We start from the raw sequence: 20,755 nt of genomic DNA on the forward strand, positions 1-20,755 counted from the left end.
TGTAGTGTTGCTGAGTGCTGTTTATCAGCCGCTGTGTCCCACAATGCCATAGGGTTTGATGTTTTATTATTCTTCCGAAGGACATGGGCACGTGTTCCTCTTTAGGATGGCCAGCCCTTATAGTATTAGCAGAAGCTAGCCTTTCCCCACTCCCTCCTTCCCTCCCTCTCCAAAGCCCTGCTGCTACTCATAGGAGTTTTGAGGCATTTAACATGTAACACATTGTTTCCCTCCCCTGCCATATCACAGGTAGATGGGAAAGGGTTTCCTGTCTCACACTTTCTAGATCAGAAATTAGATTTTCTCATTCGTAAGAAGTCCAGAGGATTGCTGCCTGCACCTCCTTCCCTTTATTTCATTAGCCCCTGTTCTCCCCTTCCCCTCCACCAAGAACGTCTATCATTAGGTTCAGACAATAAATTAAAAAGAAAACAACAACAAAAAAAACCCAAGCATTTCTGCCCCTGCTCTGTGAGGTTGTTATTCATTATGTCATTTTTATCTTCAGAAACAGCAGTGTCAACGAAGAGATTGAGAATCCCTACTGGAGTGTCCGAGCACTAGTGCAGCAGTACGAGGGACAGCAGAGCGTGCCCTCAGAGTCTTGCTCCTCCAGGTAACAGACATGCCCATTGCAGAGCTGTATCCCCTCACAGTCTGGCAGAGTCCGTCTCCTGCCCACCCTACATCTGGCCTCCTCGCAGCCCAGTCCCCTGCCTACCCTATGGATGTGCTTCCCTCACACACAGCCCAGTCTCTGACTAGTTTTAGGAATAAGGAAAATGTCATGCGCTGAGATTTCCCAGCTGAGCTGGAACATGAAACACCGGGTCTCAGTGAGTGACTTTTCATTGACTTCCTTGATCTTGCATACTCTCCCACAGAGAAGATTCGTCTCATCCATGAGACAGTGTGACAAGGTGGTATGAGCACAAGGCTAGGAGGTGGGAACTCCTGAGCTGTAGTCCTGGCTCTGACCTTAATCCTGGCTCTGTGGCCTCCCCCAGTGAGAACAGAGGGAATAGGAGTAGGAAACACCAAACCAGAGGGTTTGCTGCGAGATTGAGAGAAACTGAGAGGATGAATCACAATGGTTCCTTCGGGGCTTGGAATCTATGACTCCATGAATGAGACAGAGGTTATCACTACAATACAGTTTACATCGGAGTTATGATGCTTAGGGGTTTGAGTAAGTCACCCTCCGAGCTACGTAAATTATGCCGACCTAAGTGCCAGCATAGACAGTGCTATGTCAGTGGCAGAGCTTCTCCTGCCAACATAGCTACCATTTCTCGTGGAGGCTGAAATAATTAAGTTGACAGGAGAGCTTGCTCCTCTTGGCATAGAGTGTCTGCACTAGCAGTGCGACAGCAGTGCAGCTGTGCCACTGTGAGCTCTGCAGTGAAGCCATCGCCTGAGAGTAGTGGAGGAGCAGAATGATCCCAAGGCTGAAGAAAGGGGAACTCTGCTCCAGTAAATGACCAAGGAGCTGTCCAGGCCTGCCCCTCAGCAAGGAAAGGAAGGGGCACAGCAACCAGGAGTGGATATTCTGCAAGCTGATACCATCTATCTGTTACTTCTGGGGGAATTCTGCGCCACTGTGTGTGCACAGAATTCGTATTCCGCACAGATTTCATTGCTTACCCACAGAAGAATGACTTTCTGACAGGGAAGCAAAGGGAAGCTGCACGAGCTGTCATGCACGCCTCCCTGGCAGCACAGGTACACCATTTCAGGCACCCGGAGCTATCATCAGAGAGGTAAATCACTACAGGGCTCGGGACACCCCAGCCGGTGGCTCCTATCCTTTGCCAGAATCAGCTGCTAAACCCGGCTGAGCTGGAGGCAGGAAAGGATGGGGCTTCCTCTTCTCCTGCAAGGAGTGGCTGGGGCTGTGTCAGACCAACCCCTAGAAACCTCCCCAACCTGCAGGAAGCTCAGCATCCTCCCCTGTTTCCTGTCCCTAACACTCCTCAGCCGCGGTGGGAGGGGTCACTGTATGAGGAACTGCTCCCCTGTCTGCCCAGCTCCTGTGCATCCAGACCTCCCATATCCGGACACCCCACCGCCACCAAATGTACACCCAGACATCCCCCCAGACTTCCATACCTGTACCCCACCCCACTGAACCTCAATCCCTGCATCTGGAGCCCCCCTGCAACCAAACCCTCTGCCTCCAGACCCCCATCTCTGCACCCAAACCACCTCCCACCAAGCTCCCTGCACTAAAACCCCCATCCTGATGAGCCCCACCCCCTGATCCCCCACATCCAGACCCCCACCACACTGACCCCCAACTAAGTGCACCCAGACCCCCCTGAAACCCCACTCCCCCAGCACTCAGACCCCCCGGTTAAGCCTCAACCACCTTCACCTGGAAACCCCTGGATCCTGCCTGGTTGAGCCTACCTGCCCCAAACCTGGTGCACATGACACAGAGGAGCAGGGCCCCAGGGTATTTTGAGGGCAGGCCCAGCCCTTGTGCTGTGTCAAGGTTGGATGCAGCCTCACCATTGAGTCCATGTCCCAGAGCAGGGGAGGGGTTGCAGGGTGATCTCTCACCTTCATGCAGGCAGTGGCCTGGGCCCCCACTGCCATGCTGGAGCCTCCATATTTATTTATTGACAAATAAAATTTGCAGAATTTTGCAAAATTTTAAAATATTATGTGCAGAATTTTTTATTTTTTGGCACAGAATTCTCTCAGGAGTTATCTGTATAAGAGACATGAAAGAGAAATGATCTGAGACTTCCAAACCAAGCAAGCCTGATGCCCTGCACCCAGACCTCGGGGGAAGGAGAAGTGGGGATTTCAGCAGCAGGCTCAGTTTCAGGAATGCATTATTTTGGGATTCAGACCCAGAGTCTCTGAAGTGGGTGCCGCAGCTGTTCCCACTGCCGTTGTGCCCTCATCCATCACCTTTAACTGCTTTTAGCTTTATAGTTATTTCATTATCCAGCCATCCCCCAACTCCCCTGGACCTTCATGTTCAATCAAGTTCAGTGTTTAATTGATTTCTGAAAAGTCCCCTGTAACCTGCTATAGAGCATTAAAGTCAGAGTTTACCCCCTCTACACAGCAGGAATTTTTGCCATGTAAAGTGGGACATGAGAAATACACGTTCTATGCTATCCCTGCAGCATTGGCTGGGGACTCGTCAGATCTCACTAGCTAAGCAAAGTTGACCTGAGGCAACACTTGACTGGGAGGTGTCTAAGGAAAGGGGTTTTGCAGGAAGTGGTATTGGTTAGAACTACAACATGTTTCACCTGGGGCTGAACTGGATGCCGCTCACAGCAGTGAGACTCAGCAGCAAGTGCTGAGAGAACATATCCCTTTGGTTCTTCACATGCTCCACTGACTCTCAGTTGCTCCAGAGCAGATGTCAAAGCCCTAGTCTATGGAGCCCTTAATAGAATGGGACCTGGCTGTGTCAGAGACCCACTCACCCATAGGCCAGCACCTTCTATGGCAACTACACTGCACAGAAACTAGGTAGCCAATGAGGAGCTGGGGATAGAACCTTGCCACTGGTTGGAGAGATTTGACCAAGCCTGGCTGTGTTTAGGTCAGAGTATATACATTTTGGAAAGAGCCTTTCCCCACTAATTAGGCTTGAAAGTAAAGATGTATCTCTTTGAACATGTAAGTTCCCTCTTCTCCCCCTAAGCTTGAGTCTCTGCTCCTTCTGAGCTCCATTGGAATGTCGTGGTGGAGCTTGTTTAGCTCCCTGCTTCACAGCTGTCTGGCCCCAGTGCAAGTCAGAGGTGCACACAGGCAGCCCTGACTTACACCACTGATGTAAGGTGAGTCAGGGACCCTATGCCAGTGGAGGATTGGGCATCGTGGAGCTCCGCTCCATTATATCCCCTTCTTTCCTGTCCTATCCATGTCCCGCCCTTGAACACACAGAACAAATTCTATTTGTGGCAGTGCTGGAGGATACACTTTATGTTGGGGTTTGGGGGGTGGCTGACACATGAGGTAATGGATTTTCTTCTGTCAGATCTCCCCCAGCAGAGAGTATCCCTGGTACAGGGAGATTTCTCCACTGGACTTCTCTGGCCACTTTAAGGCTACTTTGCACCTCCATAGCACAAAGTGGCCTCCCTGCCCCGCACAAGGTGGCCTTAGCATGCCTGTGAATTCAGCCCCTTGGGACCCAGGTGAAGAGTGAGAGGAAACACGATGGTTCTGGACCTTTTTGCTTCTTCCGAATGTTGATGGTTAGATGCCCACGTGACATGTGCCGTATAAATATCTAAGATAGATCAGTTTAGTATGGGTTTTTTTTTTCTCTCTGAGTCAATACTGACTCACTTCCCCAGTGTGGTGCTAGAGGATACTGTGCTGCTGGAGGTGCTACTTATCAGATGAGAAATAAAACCCTGGGCCTGACCACATGTGCTGGTTAAAGATTTCACAGTATTTTTCACATGAGTTGAAGAGTGTTGACCCCTTCTATTCGGGGCAGATACCAGTTTAGGTAAATACATTTCACCTTTTTCCATTCTCTCTGTAGTTTGAATTGGCAACAGTATTTTTCACATCATGTCCTATTGTGTAGCATTGTTGTGCACTGCTAAATAGCTGTGGAATGCCCCATGGTGGCTGCATTTCCATGAGGAGTGAAATAATACTTGCATGTATACTTTGCAAAGTGCTTTGGGTTTTTTCATAGTGCAAGGAGTTCACCAAGTGTAAGATGATATTTATTATCATTGCTGACAGAAAGTGATGTCACTGAGTAGCTTGTATATTATATAAAATCAGCAAATATTTTCCTGAACAACCTATATGATCAGAAGAGGGAATTTTACAGAACTGAAGATAAAAACATAAAATTAATTGTGCTGCTTTTGAACTAAAATCATTGCTTTGTTAATAAAATGTTTGTTTGGAACTTTTGAAATTATGTTGGAGTAGAACAACAGGGGGTGCTGTGGATCAGTACTGAGGTGCATCAGCTGATCTCCTTGGGGGCCCATGGCTGGAATAGCAGGGGTGCTGTGGATCTGGTTTGGCATGCATTGGCTGGTCTGTTTTGAGGGACCAGGGCTGGAATGGCAGGTGGTGCTGTGGATCAGGTTTGGGGTGCACTGTCTGATCTGTTTTGAGGGACCAGGGCTGGAATGGCAGGTGGTGCTGTGGATCAGGTTTGGGGTGCACTGTCTGATCTGTTTTGGGGGACTAGGGCTGGAATAGCAGCGGGTGTTGTGGATAAAGTTTGAGCTGCATCAGCTGATGGGAGGCAGGGCTGGAATAGTAGAGGGTATATCCGGTCAGCACTGAGTGCCAATGGCACAGTCTGTACCTTCAAAAGTAAAACTCTTCACATTGGTTACTGTCTTTAATAATCACTTTTCTCTGGTTGAGTTAAAGATCTCTAAACTGCCCAGGACTCTTCTGGGTTCTGTTTTCTCTGCCTTGCTCCCTACACAGCTGTGCATACGGATCAGTGGTAGAGGGAGCCCAAATATTTTTCAGGTTACCTTGTGTGTATATTTCCTAGAGTTCTGCTACTCCTGCGCTACTGAGATGCTGACAGAGCTACTGACAACTCAATAGGAAATTATCAGAGATTGTATCAAACTGGAGCTAAAACACTTTTTAAGTGAAGCTGGGAATATGGTCTGATGTTTCATTAGATTTCAATCATAACGTCTTGAGAATGGAATATTCTTTGTCCATTACTGTGGATTTGTTCCCTGGCTTTGTACATACAAAGATGTTGGACAGAGACTGTGCTATATGCATCAGCAGTGAGAAACAAAAGACAGACTGAGAGGGAGTTAGGAGGCAGGGTTCTGTCAGTGTTGTCAAAGGGCAAAACCACAGTAGGGCTGCAAAGGAGAGCAAACATGGAAATGCTACTGAGTTTTGCATGCAAAGCCCCGCTGGGGAATGGATCCAAGCAGCCAGGCTGAGGGCTGTTTTGTGTATCCTCCAGCAGTGCCAGAAATATAACTTGTTTTATGTATTCAAGGAGGGGGAGCAGATTATGGCTATTGTAGAAAAGGGCATCTGATGCCGCTAGCCAAAGGCACAGCGATTGCTGACACAGAGGCTGGCTGTTTAATTGCAACAGTAACTGCCAAGTGAGGAAAGATTTATTCATATCAAGCCCCACCAAATATCAGGAGGATGTTGTTCCTGTGATAAGACACCAGGCAGAGGCTGGTGCCTGAGGAGAGAAAAACTGACAGTAGCCAAACTCAGTATGTTTCATTTAGAATCGCAGATCTGTGAGAAAAGGGTGTTAGATTACAGGCATGGTGCAGACTTAGCTATGTGTGAATGTTGAGTAGGAAGTTTCATGTTGGCCTGGTATTGTTGCTAATTTATGAATCACCTCAAGAGCTACTAATATTCTGTTGCTGGAGCTGGGGGCCCTACTGTGATGGGTCTTGACTCTTATGACCGAGTTCTGCCTTTTCTGATTCTCCCGGGTCCTGCATCCCACCTGAGGCAGGGGGCAGGTCCCCTGCTCTGCTCCTTCACCCAGTAAGATACCTCCATGAGGGATTGTGTATGTCCATGAGGGATTTTGCATTGCATAATTTACATGAAGGTTTCCAGAAGCCATCACATATGCCCTAGGACCCGGCGGGGCGGTTTGGTAAAAAAGATGAGATGGAAAAGAGAACCTGTCAAACTCATTAGCAATTAATCCCCTCATTGAGGAGCCACAAGAAGGAGCAAGGGATGTACTTGTTAGCCCTACCCTTTGGCCATCCTCCCATATACATCTTCCCCCTTCGCCCTCCTCCCAATTCACCCTCCCGCTCCTTACGGTCACTTAAGGTGATACCCTTCCTCATAACTCTGTGAATAGTCTTGTTGGCTTCAGTAGGATTTCAAGTGGAGTAAGATGCTACTCACTGTGAATCTGCCATGTGGCCTGTAGTCAGGATTCCATTTTGTTGAGAATAAGCCCTGCCTGCATTCATTCCCGAGCAAATTTGAGTATAGGCAGCATTGTCTAGAGCATGGAGACTTGGGTTCCTGGGTTCTCTTTTGGGTCGGGAAGGAAGGGTATGTGGTCAACCAGTTAGATCAGGGGACTGAGGCTCATAAGATCAGCGTTGTTTTTCTGCCTGTGACTCTGACTCACTGTGTGACCTTGGGCAACTCATGTCCCCTCTTCGTGTCTGTTTCCCCATCTCTAAACAAGAGAATGATTCTGACTTGCCTCACAAGGGCTGCGTTGCTGAACTCATCCATGTTTGTAAAGCACTTTGAGATCCTCAGGCGGAAGGTGTTAGAGACAAGCAGAGCATTATTGTTATTATCAGTCTGTTTTCCTTGTATTCATTCTGACACTGAATGTCACCCCATTTCATCTTATTGCTCTGGTGACGTGCTGCATATTTGTACCCTGGGGCTCTTCACTGTCAGTCTCTTTAGTTTTAAAATAAATTATTTTGAAAAACTATGAGCAGTCTCAGGAGAAGCCTGCACCCCTGACTGCAGGTGACGTCTCCTGGGATGTGGTGGCACCAGTCTCCTGGATGGAAACTCCGGAGCAAAATAAGATGCTCGCTTTCTCTTCCCTATTCGGAGAAAGGAATAAGCCAGTTGGAGCATGGGATCCCCACAGTTGCCTGGCAAGAACAAACCACATTTCTTATTAATGAACTGACTATATTTTTGTAATCACAACACTACTCCATCCCATCTCATCCCACTGCACAGTTCCAGTGCAGTGTCCCAGCCTAATATCAGCACATTTCTGGATTTATTTCCTATGGGGCATGCACATGTTCTTGATATCAGAATTTCAAGAAAGGAATGTTATGATAAGAAGAGACAACAGAAATTATTCCTGGAGAACTTGCCAAAATCCCTCCCTTCCCTTTCCCTCCCACCCACCGACCTTCCCTCCCCCACCCTGAGCTAGACATCTTCTCAGAGAATACACTCTGCCTTGCACACTGTGACAGCCAGAGGGAGAGGGAGCTGGAGATAGCGAGGAAGGAAGCTACTCATAGGACTGGGAAATGCTGCACACTGCTTAGAGGCTATTAGAGCAAAGAACCTACTCTTAACAGAGCACTTTTCCCTCACTGAATCCTGGGTCTCTGCAGCAGGAGCTGTATAGCTGAAGTAGGCAGAATGGGATGAGAAACGCAACTTGCAATCCAGGCCAAGATTCTCATGATGAAAACAACCAGGGCATACGGTGGACCAAAATGCAGCAGCAAGAGAGAAATAACCTGCAAGGAAAACCAGCAGAATCAAAACCTGGACTGCAGAATATTCTGACTCTGTAATAAACTCTTTGTGGGAGGGGGTTGCCGATTTATCACCAAACATCTCCTTGCAAATACCGTGAACCGTTTTGCTGGAGTCTCGGCTCATGCGAGGAAGTCCGACCGGCAAATATTTCTTCGTTAGTTTGACAGGAACTGGCATCCTCGGCATCGAATTCCAAGCCTGTGAATGGACAAGGCATGTCTGCAGCCAGGACCTGCAGATTCCTGAGGCTCCACAGGAAACGGACTCTGTGAGGCGAGAGGTTAAAGTGGGATCATGGGAGGGAAGCAGGTCAAATGGTGAGCAATTGTTGTCATTGTCATTTGGAACAGCAGGGTCGGGGTGTTTATTAAAATCTCCAGAGAATTCAGGCTTGTTACTAAAACTGTTTCCATAAGCCCTGATTGTGTGCAAGATCCCAAAGCATTGACAGTCCAGGGCTTTGACTAGGCAAGGATTTTAGCTAAGAAACTAAGCAAGGCTAGAAGGAATAATACAGAGTGTTTTCCTGTGACATAAATCCTGCCTCAGTTGATTTAATTTCCCAGCACTCATTTCTGCGTGCTTCAATGATGAATAGTTATGTATCTTTTAAATAAGAAATCAAATTTGAATGCGTCTTTGGATATCTCTCACTCGAATAATTTTGGGAATTGATATGAATAACTGTGGGAATTTGGCCAGCTTTAACCAGTTTGCAGAATGATAAATAGGGGTGACCTTTGGCCTGTGCTGCTGCTTCAGGAGCAATCAGCGTGCATGTAAATGTGTTCCTGCCCAAATGGCCATGTTTCTGTCATGTGCAGGGAAACTGCCTGGAGATGGAGCTGTGTCTGTAAGAAAAACTAAAGGATTATATTAAAATCCTGTTGTAGATGTGGTGTGAAATATCTGATCCTCAGTTGCGTTAACCCCCAAATCTATCACAAAAAATGTTCACTTTGGGCAGTGGATCTAGTTCTGAAAACAGCACATTGGGGAGAAATGTTACTTCCCTGTGCTGTGTCCTGTTCCTTGCTACATGGCGCACACGTCCCATATCCTGCACCTCCCTAGAGCACCCTCTGCCACCCTTTGCCTTCTGGCCTTCTAGATTGATCTTTCTCCTGTATGCCTAGGTAGCCTTCTTCACATGCACCAAAGGTTGATCTTGTTTTCTTGGGCTGCTTCCTCATGGTTTTCCTGCTTGTGGAGGGACAACCCACAAATACACCTCTCAATGCTCATATAGGCCTGATGGCTCCTCAGGGGTCTGAGGTGAACATGTGCAGAGGGAACATTAGTGACTGCACCTTAAAGGATGGCAAAGACCATGCAATATTCCTGGGTATGTCTCTGAGTCAGTCCGTCTCTGTGACTTCTGTGTATCTGTGCTGATTTAAAGTTTGATCATTTGTCTTTAATAATCAGTTGCCTCCTCAGAACACAAACATCACATTCCTGGGCCCCTGGGCAATGATATCAGTTTTAAACATCATCTGTTAGGGAACTCTGCATTGGGATTCGCTTTCTTTAAGGTAAAACTTTAGGCACACCCAACATCCTTTAGCAAGTCTGCACACTGTGGATATGTCTCCACTGCAAAGAAAAACCTGCAGTGCCTTAGTCCCAGAGCCTGGGTCAATTGATTTGGGCTTGCATGGCTCAGGGTGTGGGGCTGAAAATATCATTGGAGCCTGGTCTCTGAAACTGGCAATGGGAGAGGGTCTTGGAGCCCAAGTTCCAGCCCGAGTGGGAAGGTCTACACTGCAATTTTTAGCCCTGCAGCCTGAACCCCGTGAATCTGAGTCAGTTAACCTGGGCTCTGAGGGTACAGCTTCACTGTGATACACAGAGCCATGGTTGGCCCAAGTCAGCTGACTCGGGTTCACAGGGCTTGGGCTGCCAAGCTATAAAATTACAATGTAGATATTGGGGCTTGGGCTGGAACCCTGGCTCTGGGAACCCAGGAGTGGGGAGGGTCCCAAAGCCTGGACTCCAGCCTGAGCCCGAATGTCTAAACTGCAATTTTATAGACCTGCAGCCCAAATTCCACAAGTTTGAGTCAGCTGACTTGGGCCAGCTGCAGGTTTTTTATTGCAGTGTGGCTATACCCGAGACTGTGTTCTGTGGGTGTTTCTTTGCATGGTAGACATACACTGTATGAGCAACGGGGTCTGAGCAAACACTCTTGCTGCTTTTTGTATCTAGCCCAAAATGGTTACTCTCTCTTCGTTTAGTGACTCACACTCATTTGTTCTTTTACTGCAGTGGAAGCTGACTTAGTTGAATCATTTAAAATTAGATTAGTCAAAGGCCTGGAAAATAGACTAGGAACTGTCTCTTGGGGGTGACTCCTGGGAGTGGACTATGTGGGAGCTGCTAACAGATCATTTCCTCTCTAATTTCTAAAATTCTCTGATTTTATTAGAGAGATGTGTATGTTCCTGAGCTGGGGGACCTATATCAGAAGTGCTGGGAATATTGGGAGGGCAAGCTATTTAAGTGCGTTTTATTTCTCTAAATCTATTCTGTTATTTTCACCATGTTTTCTTTTTATTCTTTCTGGCTTTTGTGTCTGTCTTGAGGAGAATGAAACATTAACTCCTCCTTGCACTTGCAAGGATTAGTTCCTGGAGACTTTGGGGGCACATTAAATGGATCACTGAGCTTTGGATGCCTTTGCTGTTGTCCCGGTGAAGGATATGGGAAGAACGTCTGAAAGAGCTTGAGAGTCTGGACTTCACAACCAGCTGAGATTGTTGTAGAAATATGTGGCTGCTTTCAAGAAGCTTTCTCATTTTAAAGCTAGATCATGCATTGGTGTCTTTGTGTTCCCGAGGGCTCCTTAGCATGAGAATTCTAGGTTGGTTCCCCGTACTGTAATTGTCCCTTTAAATACAGGTGAGAAATCAAGAGAGCTGGGATACTGTGAATGACTTTTGGTAGCAGTTTGCAACTGTAGGCCAAGCCTTGCAATACATTATGTTGTAAGCAGAACTGCAGTCTGAAGGATAGTCTAGAATTAGCTCCTGACTTTGGGACCTGTTTTAATCCTGCAGCGGTTGTCTCTCCTATTTAAATCTTCTTGAGCCACAGGAAAAATGAAAAGAGTAATTACTGCTGCAGCACTTCCGTCAGCTACTGGCCTGAAAAGTTACAGGCATTGTCTGGCCTGCTAATGAATTCATTGAATGTGGGCAGTGCTCAGTGTAACCAGCCTTCTTGCATATTAGCTTTTTATTTTAGACAGAGATGAAACTTCTCTTTTCTCCCTGCTATGTTTGCAGCTCACACTGGAAATAATCGTATCTCCTCTTCTCCTCTGCAGTCTCACATCACCCAGTCCCATACACAGCACAAAGAGCGAGTCCATTGCAACCCAGTCGGAGGAGAAGACAGGCTTTGTGATCATCCGAGCTGAAGAAACAGAAACCAAAACAGGTAGAGCACAGATGATGCATTTCATCTTTCCAGGACTTCCCACGTGAGAACTATGGCAGAGACTTGCTGGATGGATTCCCAGAGACCATATGAGCGTAGAATTTTGTGAGCTGGTACATCAGTTTGTATAAAATTAAATCCCCAAGCTCACTGTTTAGTAGTGCTAAGATTGTGCCACTGTTTGGCAAAGTCCAGGAGACTCACTCGCGTGCTTCAAAAATTAAAAGCCTTACAGAACGGATGGAGTTCAGTGTCATTTATTAGTTACAGTATATGGTGGTTGCTTTGTCCTTACTTCAGGCTGTTGTGAAGAAAAATCCAATCCCACAGAAAGATTGAGTCTGTTTGAACTTGGAGGCTGGAGCTGAGCCTGTTTAATGGGGTTCTGCCGTTCTGGATTTATGCTACAGCTGCACAAAATCACCTGACTAACTTGCAGTGGCACTTTGCAAGGTTGAGGATTGTTGTACGCTTATTGCCTGGTTTTACTGACACAGCATTAACTTTTTACCATGACTCTCTCCACTCCTCCCAGAGATAAACCTGATTTTTGTTTCATTTCAAGTGAGCAAAAAGAATTAGCCAAAATGACCTGCTCCTGGCTTAGTTTCTGTTTTAAATCTATTAACAGTCCACAGAGTGCAAAGGAAAGGTTTTTTATGAAGTTTCTGACATCATCTTCCTCTCATGAACGTAGTGTAGAAACAGTGCTTTCTGATCAGCCTCCTCCCCAGGCTGAATCACAGGGAGTCTCTCCAGTGAAATGCTTTGTCACCCCAGCCAATAAAGCCCCATGTTTACTACTCTTTAGTCTACAATATTTGTAAAATATTTTTGAGGTTGAAATATTGTAACGTTTCACTGCTGTTTTCAACATCAGCATGCCCATCCACATATTGCACAGTGGAATATTTTTGTCACTTGGCTAGAGACTGTAACTGCCTGCAGTGATCAGTCACAACTCTGGTTAATTAGCTGATGTGCCCCACTAGGATGTTTATCCCCAAGTTTTGCGTCACACCTTGGGTACAATGTCTAAATCCCTGCAACCTCCAGAGCTGTGGCATTAGCTAGCACAGACCATCTTGTCTTATGGAGATTACAAAAGGTTGCAGAGTTTATAAAATATTTTTATCTTCTTCTCTTTAAAAAAGATCCCATTGATCTCTTGATCTAAAATCAAGGCCAGTGATGAGCAGCAGTGATGATACTGAATATAAATGCAAAAAGTCAGAAAAGCAAGGACAGGCATTTTGGGATCAGGCTTTGATTCAAATGTTTATTAATCTGTAAAACATGGGCTAATAGCTTTCTGATAGTTGCTTTAATTCTTGCTCAGATGTTTTTGAGGATATGTAGCAGGAGACTAGTGCCTAGGTACCACAGCAGTGAAAGGTATGAGTAGATAGATCAGGCAGGAATAATGAACTGACTCATTACAAATGTCTCTGTTGGAAAAGGTCTCACGTAGCAAATTACTATGGACTCAATTGTGCCAACCTTCTGCTGAATAGGAACTGGCTCCCCAAGTAGCCCCATTAATTTCGTGAGGTAAATTGCTATTCAGTAAGAGTAAGCTTGACAGAACCAGGCCTAGAGTACATTGGTAATCAGGGTTCTGCCTGGAAAAGCTTGGCTTATTCAGGAATGGGACACAGAGGCTCATAGTGAATGTGCCTGGCGTGCATTTCACTCCCCAAGCACAGCAACTGGAGCGAGACATTCATTCAGTTAAAAGTGGCATGCTCTCCCTCCCAGCACCTATAATGCTTCAGTACATGGAGCAAAACCTGGCAGGGCTTCAAAAATTCTGGCTTTGCCCACCAGGGTTTTCACTCATGGCTTAGCAACCAGTTGTGGAGTATCTTAATAGCAAGAAATACTGAAACAATGGAAAATCTTGATCACAAGTGTTTAGGGCCTGATCTAAAGTTCATTAAAGTCAGTGTGGTCTTTGCACTGACTTTAGTAGGCTTTACATCTGTCCATTAGTGCTTATTGGAGTAGCCAGGGAGGGGGTGCCTCCTGCAACACTGAGAGATCCCCTCCTTCCCACTCCCCTTCATCCTTTCCTTCAGCTCCAACAGTGAGATATAAACAGCCTCACACTGCATCCTCCTCTCCAACTTGCCTAGAACTCTCTAACGCCAGGAGACCTTGTACATTAGTGCTAATGAAGGATTCAGGTCACCTTTTGCTCACAGGTATGCACACATAGAGAAAGTAATGTTTCTTTTGGAGGGTGAATGAGGCATAAATCCCCAAGCTGAGGGAAGAGGCTTCACCCTAGCTGTTATCTTGACATCAGCTGGAAGACATTCCAGTTCCTGCCACTGAGAGCCAAGTGCAGAGAGCTGGAGACCTCTGTATGCTGTGCCTCGCTTTTCAGAATTTCTCTGTTGTTGTTCATCTCCATTTCATGTAGCTTTTTCCTCTTGCAGAAGAGTCAGGCTCTCCATTTCTCCCAGAGTGGCAGGCCAGAAGCCCTGGGACATACCTAGAGACCTCCTGGGAGGAGCAGCTGCTGGAACAACAAGACCATTTAGAAAAGGAAATGGAGGAAGCAAAGAAGATGATTTCAGGCCTGCAGGTATTCGCTTTGCTTTTAAGCCAGCAGTTTCTCTTATCTTCCCATCATACTCTTGTTTTTCATTGAGCTCCAGCTGAGAGCCCCAGCACTAGTGTGGGTTTTCTTTCTCTTATCTTCATGGGCTTGTGCTTTGTTGCTATCCATCTTTCCTTCTTTGCAGGGCTTTTGAATGAGGTGATAGGAAGCAAAGAATGGCTTTTCCAAGCTCCCAGACGTAGTTCAGAGAGATATTTTTAGATAGTGTCAATCAATTTGGACATTTTTTTTTTATTCGAGACTCATATTTTTTACCTGGTTTCCCAGGCTGTCTTTTCTGTGGGGAAGATGTGACGAGAGGCTGGTGTGAGGGGTGGAAAAGGCTGAGGCAGTGCATGGAAGCGTGTGTGATGCTGGTCCAAGGATGCAGGTTTTATTCATTTCCAGTGCATGCCCTTAAAGGGGCTGACTGCGTATATAGTAATGAAGAGACTGAAGTCTAGTGAGCACCATCATTCATTACAGTAATGATGACTGGGACAGACTGGGAAAGTGCAGAGGGAACATTGTGAGCACCCAGAAAGGGATCTCCTTCAGGGGGTGCTGAAAAGTCTGCTTTTAGTAAATGGTCATCTCCCCAGTCAATGTCTTTTGGTTACAGTCCAGTATTTTGTTGGATTCATTAGGTGGGTGCCCTATACCCTGATTACACGGTAACACTTGAACGTGCTGTCACCAGGAAAAACATGTATGTTACTATCCAAAGTAGCAAGATGCAACAGTTTTTTCCCATGTGCCGGGACTCCCGTTCCTTGCCAAGACGCTTGGAAGCCCACGGTTTTTGTTAGCAGCCAAGGCGAATAAAACGGACTTTGTGTGATTTGTGATTGGAAGTAATGCAAAGACACAAGAAATGCAGGGAAATCAGTATAGATTCATAGAACTGATCAAGAGACATAAAGAGTCAGATCTGTCTCCTTTTAGTAAGACTGGTTGGGCTGTAAAATTTGGCACTTTCTCTAATGATCATTTGAATCAATTTTCTGTATCGGACCTTGTTATAGCTGCCCTGCTCCAGTCCTTCCCTGACCAAATGACCCTTGTCTCTGTGCTTTTGTGCGACTCTGCTCAGCCAGCAGACTCCCTGCTCCATATGGCAGAGACCCTGAACTCTCCCAGGAATATCCCTTTCTGTTTGTGCTGGGAACCGCACTTATTTTGAATTGTAAATATTTATGTACAAGTAAACAAAGCTCGCATTGTGCGAGCAGCACACAGGCGTGCTCCCAGCTGACAATGGGCAAGGGACACAAAAGATTCCAAAAGAAAATAGATGGTTGGTGCAATCCGCTTGCATAATGCACTCTCTGGGAGCAGAGGAAGGCAACACTGGGGAGACTGGCATTGCCCCCCCCAACACACCTCGGGAGCAAGGGAAGGCAGCTGGCATGCTGCCTTCTTCACTCTTCAGAGGCAGGAGGTGGCAGCTGACACAGCTGTCTAAGAAATTGGATTTGATTAATTGATTTTCCCTTCTTGCTCAATATTTAAAAGCCTCTGGACCACAAGGGTTTGATTGAAATTCTGAGGCCCTGTGCAGCTTTTGGTGTTCCTGTGTGAGTCCTGCCTAGATGTCCTGCTGGGCAAATTTTGGGACCATACTCAGAGAAGCGTTTCTCCAGGAGGATTTGCATTAAATGAATACAAATGGCTGTCTGTTTGGCATTCAGCAAGGTTTGCATCTCTCCAGTGAGAAAATTGGACTCGACCCTTTAGCCTTGGCATTTCTGCGTCCAAGATGGAACATCCCTGCAAATGAGATTTTTAATTGGCAGCAATGAGATTGGAGTTGAACTCAAATAGAAAGCTATCTGAAAGTAAGGGATGACACTGTCCTAGCACCCTCTGTGCTAACTCTCATCAGCCTCCCAATTCTGCCTTGTATTGTTGGCCTATCTACCTCTATGCTACTCTCCAGCATAAAGTAATTGGCTCTTGAAACCTAGAAGCAGAAAAGACAACAAGTAGATCTCCGGCTGGTGTAAATCAAGGTAGTGAGCTATGCTTATTTACATCTGCTGACTATATGGCCATATTAGGTCCCCCCAACAGCACTTCCTGTACCCACAAGCCAGTGGAGAATTGATCCCTCTTCTTCAGGGCTCTGTCCAGTTTAGTTTTAAAGTTCTCATGGTCTTCCTTGTTTGTGGACACACAGGTTCACTTTGGGTGTGCCAAAAGGGTTAATCTTGTGCTGCTTCTGAATTCCTCCCTGTCTTCTCCACGCTCGATGGAATTGCTTAAAATGCTTCAGATTTTCCTTCTGTCTCTGTGGCGGAGGGACTCCTCTCACTTTACAACTTGGGCTGCAGTTTTGCAGACCTCTCTCCATCTCGCCCTGAGTGGTGCAGAATTGTAGTCTGCTCCTAAATATCCTGCTTCTGAGTCCCAGCAGTAAACGTGTGGCCCAGGTCAGTCTACACTAGGACAGTGACTTGTTGCTGGCAGTGGTCTCTCAAGTCTCTGTAGTGCTTTCCCAAAGGATATTGAAAACAGAGGTGTCACAGTTACTCTCACATTTGAAGTGCTTTCAGTACCAGCTCAGGGGGATCTGCTGCTGAATGCCATTGTCAGCCATGGTTCTGTTTCCTAGTGTGAAGAGACTACTTAGCAGGTCTTAAGAGTGGAAAATGTTCCTAACAAACACATCCAGGCTTTGCTGTATTTGTTCAATCCAGATGTCCCCTCCTTCCAATATCTTTGTAATCAGAATGTCCATTGACTGAAAGACTAGCTTGTTTTTTAAATTAAATTTTTATTGGTGCCTTGGACATGTTCCAAACTAGTCTGAAAAAACCTCTCTTGCTGCAAATCTCTGCCTAACTTTCAGCTTCTTTCCTTCAGTTTTTGTATATGCTGTCTGTCTGTAAAGGGTGATTTTATGCAGCTCAGATTAAAACCCAGTGCAAACATTACTCATAAAAAGGGCTGAGTTGATACCTTAGTTTGGTGCAGTATTCTCCTTCACCTTGATGGGAGTTGCGTATGTCTGTCACCAACAGACTTCTCTGCTGAGGAGCCTTTCCTGGGGACATTCTGGTGTCTTATGGTTGTGTCAAAACAAGCCCCCTTTTCTGTGCAGTAAGATGTCAGCAGAAATGATAGAGAAAATTGTTTAGAGGCTGATTGGGTCTAGATTGCTGTGAAATGCTGCTGGCTAAAGCTGTGGAGATGGGATTGAGTTTCCCCTTATGGCTTTTTTGGATGGATTCTTTTTGCCTTTGCTGTTGCCCAGGCATTGCTGCTCAATGGGTCATTACCTGAGGACGAGCAAGAGGGATCATTTGTCCTTTGTGAACATGGAGCTTGTCCAGAAGAGCAGCTGGTGAGCATGTTCTTTTCCCTTAAAATCTAGTTTCAGTCAACTTTGTGCACCGTTCAGACAGAGGATGGGTAATAACTGCAGTGCATTTGCATTCAGGTCATAATCCGAAGTCGTCTGGACCAGAGCATGGACGAAAATCAGGACCTAAAGGTTAGAAGAGGACAGATAAAGACAAAGAATGGTTATCGGGATTGGGATCTTGGGGGCTCCTTTCTATGTGCACTATATAGCTCTTTAATTTAAGCAGAGGGAGGGAAAGTTTTTGCACATGGATGAGTGAGAGCCAGCAGCTCTGCTGCTGTCATGCGATGTGAACTTGGTTAAGTCACTGCACTTCTTTATGCCTCAATTTTTAAAATGGATTAATAATTGCCTCCCAAATGGGCCGTGAGAATGATAGAACTGAATTTGGAAAGTGCTTTGAGATTCTCACATGGGAGGTGCTTTATGAGTGTTGTTGTTATTACGCATGCATGAGTAGTTTCATGATCATCTGTGTTGTAAGCTAGTGTAGGGTAGAATCTGGGGAAATGCCCCCTTTTCACCCAGTTTGCCTCTAAATAATGCTGCCAATGCTGCTGTCCTTTAAAACAAAACACCAACCAATTATTTGAATTAAGTCCAGCCCTGAATAGACTTCTCTGCACGTTCTTGAAGCTGGAGCCTTTCTCGAGAGATGCATATTGTGCTGCATTTAGAAACCTTTATCCAGGACAATTGTTAAATTTCTAGCCATGTCTGGGTGTAAACAAGCTTTCATGTGGAAGATAAAAGCAGCTTAGAAAAACCCTCCTGTCAAGCCTGTCTCTCTCGTGCTCTGTGCTGAAGTTGGCAGTAGCCCAGCACTAACGCTGGAAGTAAAGTGCTCTGCATTCCAAAGGGTAGATTTGGTGGATTCGCAATCTTTATCTCTGCAACTTAATATAAAGCGTTTAGGAAGCTACTGCTGCTCAGAAGGTGTTTCATGGAGAAAGAGTGATTTCTGTTGCTGGGTTTGTAAACTGTGGTCTGACATATTTTTTGGTCTGTGAGAGGAGGTGGGGTTTGTTTTATTTGAGAGGGTCTCCAGAGACCAGGTGTTGGGAGGGATGGAGATATTTCTGGGATGACATGAAACGACCATTTAAACAAATTGTGTTGGATTTACAGAAGGAATTACTGAAATACAAGCAAGAAGCGCGAAACTTACAAGGAATAAAGGTGAGAAGAGAGAGAATTAATTAAATAATTAACAGTAACCCTTGGGAACCTATCAGAGGAGTCAGTGGCAACATGATACCTCTCAGTTTACCCCAAGGAATGGAGTGGGGCCTGTTAGAGCAGGGAATTGGCAGTCAGGGCTCACAGCTTTATAGATTCCAAAGCCAGAAGGGACCACTGGTAAGTGGAGACAAGCCCTAAATTTGTCTGACTTCAGCTTCCGTCCATTGGATTGTGTTAAACCTTTCTTTGCTAGACTAAAGATCACATTGTTAAATATCTGTTCCCCATATAGATATTTATAGACTGTAATGAGATCACCCCTTAACCTTCTCTTTGTTAAGCTAAATAGATTGACTCCTTCAGTCTATCACTATAAGGTATGTTTTCTAATCCTTAATTGTTTTTGTGGCTCTTTTCCTGGGTTCTATTCCTGGCACTGGGAAGTGAATACGGTCAAAGCAGGGAACTGGGAATTAGGACATCTGGGTTCTATTCCTGACTCTCTTACTGTCTTTGTGACCTTAGCCAAATCACATTGCTTCTTTGGGCCTCAGTTTCCCAAAGGGATGGGTGGAACAGGGTATGTGTATGGTGATTCTCATGGCCTGTTAGCCCTGTTATCCTGGGAATAAACACTTTAGTGTGGTGGATTGGTTTATTCCTAGCAGCAGAGAGGGAACCACGGCATGTGCAGATGCCCTCCTTAGCTGGGGCAGTTGTTTGGCTGTGTGTGTTCTTGTTTGCCCAGTGCCTCCCTCTGGAGTACAGGCCTTTTACAATCTGCTCCTGAGTTTGAGATAGTTTTGGAGCTGTCTGTCACATTGCGTTGTGGAGGAAGCGCACTGCTGTCCAAGGTGGAGCTGTTTGCTTCACAGTAATATGAATGGAAAAGTGCAAGGTTGAGCCCTGATTCAGCCATGGATCCTGGCTCCCCAGAGACACATTTAGAGGATGTTTCTCCCCCGTGAGTGGTGCAGGCAATAGACGGGGGTCACTGGCTCTGTGCCACCAAAAGGAGCCTCCAAATATACAGCTGCTTCTCCCCACTGGGGAAGGTTGGCCACCCCATGCCTGAGCAGGAAGTTCAAACAGAAGCACAGAAATTCCTCAGTGATTTTGACAGCTAGCTAAAGGCAGAGAATTCAGCAGCAGGGAGCATCCCAGTGTAAGGCCTGAGAGCTTGTTCAGGCAGATGCCTTCACATCTCCTGCTGTGGGTGCCAGGGCTCACCCTTGTCCATGGGCCACAGTCTGGCACTCTGCATGTCCCTTTCTTTCTCCTGGGCCTGTTGTAATTTTCACTGTGTTATCTATCAAATTTAGACCATCAGCTCCTCATGGCAGGGCACCTGCCTACTCCATGCACACCAGTGGCACTGTGCTAACAGTAATATGTGTATTTTCCCAGGATGCATTGCAGCAGAGGTTAGCTCAGCAGGACGCTTCAGTTCTTCAGCTAAAGCAGGAGCTGCTGAGAGCAAATATGGACAAGGAGGAATTGCACAACCTGAATGTGAGTCATTTGTGCTGCTAACTCAGACAATGTCGCAGGTATTGGGGAGGATGGCTGGGGATTGCAGGGTCTGAGACTACAGGCTAGAGAGCCCAGCGGTCACAGTGTGGGGCTGGTGGGCACCGTGTAGGTCCATGTGCTGTGGGACAGCAGTGATCACTGGGCTATGCAGAGGAACCAATGCAGTGCAACCCAGTGGCCTATAGTCAGACTTACTGGAATCTCCTGCTTCACCCCCCACTTATGGGGGTCCCTCTTCTTCTCCCCCATCCTCCAAAGGCCCTCCTCATTGGTTGAAACTGAGGAAAGCTTTGCTTTATTTTTTCATTATAACTGGGCTGAAACTGCAGTGTGCCCGTCATCTCTGTTCCATGTGTTAAAGGCAAGTGACATTCAGCAGACAGAGCATT

At 46.2% G+C, this 20,755-nt stretch overlaps 1 protein-coding gene across 6 annotated transcripts in view; it reads left to right on the forward strand.

Annotated features, from left to right (window-relative positions):
- The window catches only part of DIXDC1 (DIX domain containing 1), a 74,698-nt gene that overhangs the window by 40,635 nt on the left and 13,308 nt on the right, over positions 1–20,755 (forward strand). For 4 of the 6 annotated variants that reach the window (XM_030538225.1, XM_030538227.1, XM_030538224.1 and 1 more), the window contains 7 exons: positions 509–616; positions 11,567–11,679; positions 14,121–14,269; positions 17,541–17,630; positions 17,727–17,780; positions 18,780–18,830; positions 20,241–20,345. In XM_030538225.1, coding sequence (XP_030394085.1) covers positions 509–616; positions 11,567–11,679; positions 14,121–14,269; positions 17,541–17,630; positions 17,727–17,780; positions 18,780–18,830; positions 20,241–20,345 — 670 coding nt within the window. Of the gene's footprint in view, positions 1–508; positions 621–7,948; positions 8,556–11,566; positions 11,680–14,120; positions 14,270–17,540; positions 17,631–17,726; positions 17,781–18,779; positions 18,831–20,240; positions 20,346–20,755 lie in introns of those variants that run through there. The other 2 variants (XM_030538229.1, XM_030538230.1) reach the window with 2 other exon arrangements.

This window comes from Gopherus evgoodei, chromosome 19, assembly GCF_007399415.2.
Source record: "Gopherus evgoodei ecotype Sinaloan lineage chromosome 19, rGopEvg1_v1.p, whole genome shotgun sequence".
In the NCBI taxonomy this organism is placed as follows: Eukaryota; Metazoa; Chordata; order Testudines; family Testudinidae; genus Gopherus; species Gopherus evgoodei.